Here is a 6,750-nt window from a genome sequence, read left to right on the forward strand (position 1 = left end):
GGCAATTGATTTGCATATCAAATAAGTATCATTTAAAATATTTAGCTGACCATAACAACGGGGAGTAAAGCCAGAAAGTAAAAAGGAACGGCCAATTGATTTTGAATAATATACATTGTATAAGTGGCAGATAAACAAACCATAAAGCGGACGATTTGGATTCGACAAAAAGAGTTGTAACTTCATTAGTAGCTTTGTTATCAACCCCAAATGGTCCCTGCAGTTTTCGGGCGGGGCCCGGCGGAAGCTGAATAATTCAAAACTGCACTTATGTACACTTGGCCCAAACAAAGATATATTCGTCAAATTTGGCTAATGGCGGTAAACTCTAGCAAGCCGAAGCACAAACACCAATACAGTGCCCACAGTCGGTCACGTAATCGCCTTGAAATGAAGAATCCTTGGTCCGGCACACCAGTGCCCATTTGCAAGCAGCTTTCAAGACAGGCGCGAAACTGCGACGAAAAGGAAATTAACAATAAGCCCGACCATCAGAATTTACGAGGAAGTCCCCGTTATTCAAAGCTTACATCCACCACTATTTTTGGGCAGAATATAAGAAGGTTTTCAAAACCGCTTGCCAACCCCGTCGCCATCTTGTTGACAAAAGCATTGCCGCAAATTTCAGCGCGGAAATTAAAAAGTCAAGCTAAGATTTCCCTGCATTCTTTAGCTTTAAAAATAGAGTGCATGGCAACAACGCGTTTAATAATATAAAGTTATAAATACAAAAATGCCGACTAAGTTCCTAGGAGATATTATTCCCCAGGCCTTTCTTTGGCCATTTTATAAAAACAAAAAGCGGTCCGTCCCGATTTAAATTAAGGAATTTGAGCCAGAACGATTTGATATTTGCGCAAGGCCTTGATCCAATAAAAATAAACTAATACTGGTCTTTGATACTTTTCCCACTTGCAAATAAACGAATACCTATCTTTTTAAAACGAAAATGGCTAGACTTTTCTAGTTTCTATCGGCAAGCCCCTCGAGGAATACATGGCCAGAACGCTTGCCACAATAATTCGGAAAACTTATACTCGACCGCCTGGCGAATTTCATGGACGTACTGTGTGAAGCGATTCACTAAACCACTTAAAATAGGACCCATACGCACTGCAATCGCCGTATTGGACTTGGGCCCCTTACGCTCCTGACGCCAGCCGACCCTGACCGGTATACGGTCCTGATTACGGACTGGTGGGCAATTATATGGAAAACAAGATTTTTGCAAAGCGCCAGATTGGGAAAAGAATGCACGAAACCGACTTATTCCAGTCTCACGGCGGGTTTGCTTCGTGATACACCGAATCGGTTAAACGGTAAATGTAACAGAATTTAAGATTTACTATCAAGGATTTGGACCTAAGGTAGGTACTAAATGCTATTATTTGGGAGCAGCCAAAGCGACGTGCAAAAAGGAAACGCACAAGAGCAAACAAAATTTACACCTTTCCCACCATTTTTCCGTAGCTTTAATAGAATCTAAAATACATGGCTTTAAAATTACTAATCCATTCTATGAAATATTTTTACGTTTAAGATAGAAAGAAATAATATTCAATCCTTGCCCCAAGTATAGAAACAACCGCCTAATTCAAATCAAAATTTAATAACAGATATCACTATACAAATCTTTTTCATTCGAACGCAAATTTATTTTTCCGCTGAAACCGCGGTGGCGCATGATTGATTATTTATTCTATTTTTATTTTCATTTTCATTTTTATATTTCTTTTGTTTCATGAAAAGGCCATAAAAGGCGAAGCTGTGGTGTTTATTCCTCGGAAAATAAAATACTGCTGATGGTTCCTTTTTTTCTTTTTTTTTTTTTTAAAAAAAAAAACCCCATGTTTTCTTTTATGAATTAATATACACCGTAGCCATCAACATTAACGACGGGCGGCTCTTGGAATTGGACTAGGTCAACAGCCCAATCGATGGTGTCGCCCATATCATACCGCCGATACATATCAGTACGGGTCTGCCTCAACGAACCGTCCATGTACAAAACCCGCAAACACCATGACGCTGATCGGGAATTGTTCAAGATCCCAAAGGGAGGCTGGCGCGGCGATCGATAGTGATATGTCCAAAGGTAAAATCGAGCGATCAAGATCATGCCGCACAAGATAAATTTTGAGACTCATCTTTATCGCCTGCTGGCACGCCGATGCCAAGGTTGGGTGCCGAGGGAGACTCCCAATCAATGCTGAGGCCGTCTAGGCCATGGTCCTCGACGAACTGAATAAGGGTCCCTGCGAGCTTCTGGCGGTTTTCTGCCGTTTTGACGCCGTTCTGAAGCACTTGATATTGTGCAACTTCCACCGAAAAGACCCAACCACCAAATGGCATATTGCGTTTTGATCCGCGGAGCTTTCTGAACTGCTCAAACTGATATCCGGAAAATCTGCTTGCATAATCGATGCTGAAATCATCGCGGATTACGCCGACGGTAAAATGAATATGAGTGTGTGAAGGGTCGATTTGTGTAGCGTCCATATGCAAACAATGGCGCTGCGAATCCCAACCCTCAAAGTATCCCAGCTTGATGAAGTTGGCAGGTGGTGGACTTCTGGTCAGGCTTATACTGCAGTTGGAGATGCAGGCGAATGTCCCGTTTTTTTGGCCGTCCCGAGTGGTGTCGATACAAAGGTCTTGGGTGGTGCCACATTGACCCCATACTGCATACATTGCAGCAGGAATTCAGCGGACATTGATTCAGCTTGGTCCAGTCATCGGATCAGGACCCAACAGGCATCCTAGTTCCGGGTACACGTGGCCCTCATACGGCATTTCTAACGGGCGAGGGGAAGGGTGGTGTCCCTGGGCTCAAGCATACCCAATCGCCGGGCCAAAAGCCATCGGTGCAACCGTTCCAACGTGTAGGGAGAAGCCAAAGGGATGTATTAGACATGTCTCGATTCAATCGCGGCAGAGACTCGGAAAAAGAAGAGGTCAGACACACTCAAGGTCTTTTTGTTCGCGTCTTCAGCCTCCTGGAACGTCGAACTGTTTGACGTTGCTATCTTAGCACAAGTATACCCTCCCTTGATTTGATAGTGATGGCAAGACCGGTCTGGACGCTGCTTTTGCCGAACATTTCGCAATTTGCCAGGGATGCAACAGACTCTCTGCCCAGGCTGCAGCCCCGCGCAGGGGTTTGGAGCCGGGTTTACGTTGTAAAAAAGAAGAAGAAAGAAAAAAAGAAAAGAGCTGGTGTAAGTCCGCTGCCACACCGCTCGACCAATTTACCACAATCATCGCCGCCATTGACGGGCTCGATGCGGCAGCTACGATCTCAATTAGGTTGCAATTCAGGTGGAGAAGACTGTGTCAAATGTGCAGCATGTCAACTGTCCGGGCTGGAGCGTTGAACAGAGGTCGGAGGCTGAATTGTGGTTGTAAAAGTCTTGAGCAGTCAAGCCACCACCGCATCTCTCGACCAAGGTTCCACAGCTGTCGCCACCTTTGACTTGCTCAATCCGGCAGTTAGCACGTGGAAGTTGCCTTGGGTGGAGTGGAGGCGCCGTTGAACTCATGTTGACCATGGTGTTATTGCTCATTCTATGTCTTGACGACGGCCCTATGTTGGTACACTTGATGATGGTAACAGCAGTGCTATTTGAGCTGCAAAGATTCGGCGTAAGTTGAAGTGTCAACGCATGTCCCGCTGTTCCACCTGGCCACGGCATCTTGGACAGTTGCAAAACTGGACGCCGCAGCTGCTATTAATCCAAAAGTCTCGCGACTAGAATGGCCGTCACAGACCTGTAGGAGGGCAGCTTTTGAGTCTGCGATAGCAGGACCCCCAAATAGTTCATTAGTGCATGCAAACACATGGACAATCTTCCTGCCCTATCGGGCATTGCTGTATTGACGCTCCGTGCCGGATCACAGCGTGAGACCAAGCACCAACACCAACAGCCCGAGCGGGACGGCCAAAAGGGATTGCCGGGCGTCTTATTTCTTGGCTTTCAGGGTTTTTTTTTTTTTAGAAAGTTAAAAGGCCCGTTTTCAAAGTCAAGAGTCAATTTTCTGGGGTTCAAGGGGGCGGTTCTGGCCACCGTGAGAGTTATAGGCCACCTTTTTCCTCGCACAGTATCTGTGCCTTTGTTTTTCCTCTTCTCACTTGAGGGTTTGAGCTGCAGCCTGCGCAACACCTTTGCTGCACATATAAGCACGCCTAGAACACACACAGAGCAAATCCTTCCCGGTTAAGCCATCCGACAGAGCCTAAGCCTAAATATATAATTCTTTTACCAAATGTCCAGGCTGCGCGCATACGTTAACATGCTTTAATCATGGGCCCGGAAAACAATCGACTTCCGGTTTAGCTTCGCGGACGAGCGGGCGATCTGACTGTATGAGCGGGTCTGGATCAACGAGACATCTGTCAATTAGGAAAGGGAAAAATAATTGCCCGGTCAGGATCATGTAGCCGCCAGCAGAAGTGATAGCAGCAGTACCCGATGCACCCGTCCTGTAGTAGGCCACCAGGCCTGCTGAGTTCATCTCGCAATCTCGGCAGGACATTTTCTGCCACTTTTTCTTTTCTGGTAGTATCCATACACCCAACAAACGCCAAAAAAAAAACCCCTGGAGTTGACCCAAGGAGACGTCAAAACTGGCGATATTCCCAGATGAAGCGCAATAGCTTACATGTATATGTACCATTCTCAGCACACGGCTTTCCTAAAGCTCGCGGGTTGGACGGTGATATAGAAGTGTTGACATGTGTTCCGCAGAATCTTGTTCCATCGCAGCGTTTGATGCCTTTTCTCCAGGACACAACGATGATGGTCTCCTTACGCCAGCCAACACTCTGACATTTTGCATTTCTCTCGCCTCCATCTGTTCAGATCAGGCCCGCACCCGCCAAACCTCATAGTATTTCACGAACGTGCTCCTGAATCAATAATCGACGAGATAGACGGCAGGGCCATCTCCGTTTTGATCCTCGAGTGTCTCGGGGGTAGGAAGTTTGTTGGTGAGACGGACAACGTGCCACACGTGCTTTTCTCATTTCTTCGTGCGACAGCTTCAACGCGTAGGTGGCTCGCCAATACCAGTAGATATTCATACAAGGAGCAGGATTAAGGTTGTAGGGACTTGTGGGGCAATGCTAAAGATATGGTCGCATCGCTCGGCATTTGACGCTGAGGTACGACATTACTATGGTACGTTGACGCGAACCTTTTTTTTTTTTTTTTTCTCCGAGAGGAGAGCAAACGTCTAACCCATTCGGATTCGGGGCGATCCTGCATTTCCGCAAAGCTTGGATGCTGCAAAGGTTAGATGCTAAGGTTGCGGACGCTAGACCGGCTGTCTCACCATGAATTCTGAATCCTAATGCAGTTATCATCGCTCATTTTTCCTTTCTTAGACAGCATTGATGACTTGTTGAGGACAGCCCACTTGTCCCTGATACATGCCAAGAACACCGCAGACCCTCGGGAAAGAATTCGGAAAACAACGTGGTTCTAATCGGCGGCTTAGGCCTAAGCAGAGCCGGTTACGTGGAAACCTTGATTAACAATAAAAGATTTCTATTTAAATGTGGTTAGAACAGCTGGGAAAGTCGGTAAGTTCAAGGGAGCAAACAAGGGTCGCCTCCCTCCGCGCCGTCATGTTAGGCACCGTTCCGAGCCGCAGATTTTAATATTAATCCAAAAATGATTGCGAGAATGAGTTCATTGCGGTCTGCAAGCCCTGTTAAAAACGTCTTTCGAAGCGACTAAACTGAGCATTGTAGAAAGGATCGCAAAGCAGTCGTAAAATGCACGGAACCGGGAAAAGATCAGGTTGGCAGGTTTACTAACAGGCCGAGGACATCAAATATCGCAATCATCTGTGGTGGTCTTACGGATCCTACGGGGATGCTGGTGCCCGTCAAGGTATGCATACAGGTTCAAGCTCTTCATTGACGAAAAAAAGAAGAAAAAGAAAAAGCACGACTTTAGCGGCACTTGGTTGTGATATGTCTATCCCAAGCCAAACTTTCCACCGCGAGGGAGTGGGTGCTAGGAATTACTGGTAGGCTCAGGCACCCGGGTGCAGCGCGGACCCCTTCTTTGTAAAGTTCAGTCCCAGGGGGAAGAAAGTATCTGGGCGGAACGAGTCTGGGGCCGTCCGGCGCGGAATGTTGAACAACGAAGCAGAAGAGTGCCTTGTCGGAGACGGAAACCTTTTGCTGACCGCAGCGGGAAGGTTTAGACTCTCGCGGTTTGCTGTCCCTGTGCAGATGGACAGATGCAAGTGGCTACTGCGAGACACAACGATGTTGAATTGGGTTCAATCGTCGGCGCCGGTGGACGTCGCGCACAACCGCAAGCTGACCCGCAGCTTAACCGGGACAAACATTCCTGCGGAAGATGATTGCGCACAGCACTAGGTCAATCTTCAGTGTGCGCCCCATGACTGGTGTTCATCAGTCGGTTGCAGCCCGTGACACGCCAGGGAGCATCGGCGGCCCGAATCCGCGGCGTGCAGAGAGGCAGTGCAGTGCAGGCCACGTCACGTCCATGCCAAGGAGCAGAAGAACTTGAAGGAAGTACAGAAGGGAGGGGTATTCCAAGGCTGAGGGATACGATTGCCGAAACAGCATCCCGTTCGTATTCTTTTACGACGGGTAAACTCGTAAGAAAGGCTGGATCGGGGATTCATTCGGCACATGACTTTTTGTACCCGCGGGATTATGCTGAGTCGTAGCGAACACTTGCTGTAGCTGGCGATAACGAAAAGCTTGGTGGG

General features: G+C 47.4%; 1 protein-coding gene across 1 annotated transcript; it reads right to left on the bottom strand.

Moving 5' to 3' along the window:
* Positions 1-2,115: 2,115 nt before the first annotated feature.
* Positions 2,116-2,714, bottom strand: PpBr36_02324 (uncharacterized protein; the record flags this gene model as incomplete). The annotated part of the gene is made up of 1 exon (XM_029889506.1): positions 2,116-2,714. The coding sequence occupies exon 1, from the start codon at positions 2,689-2,691 to the stop codon at positions 2,116-2,118; it is 576 nt and encodes a 191-aa protein (XP_029753273.1). The 5' UTR covers positions 2,692-2,714.
* Between the last annotated feature and the right edge of the window lie 4,036 nt (positions 2,715-6,750).

Source organism: Pyricularia pennisetigena, chromosome 3 (assembly GCF_004337985.1).
Source record: "Pyricularia pennisetigena strain Br36 chromosome 3, whole genome shotgun sequence".
In the NCBI taxonomy this organism is placed as follows: Eukaryota; Fungi; Ascomycota; class Sordariomycetes; order Magnaporthales; family Pyriculariaceae; genus Pyricularia; species Pyricularia pennisetigena.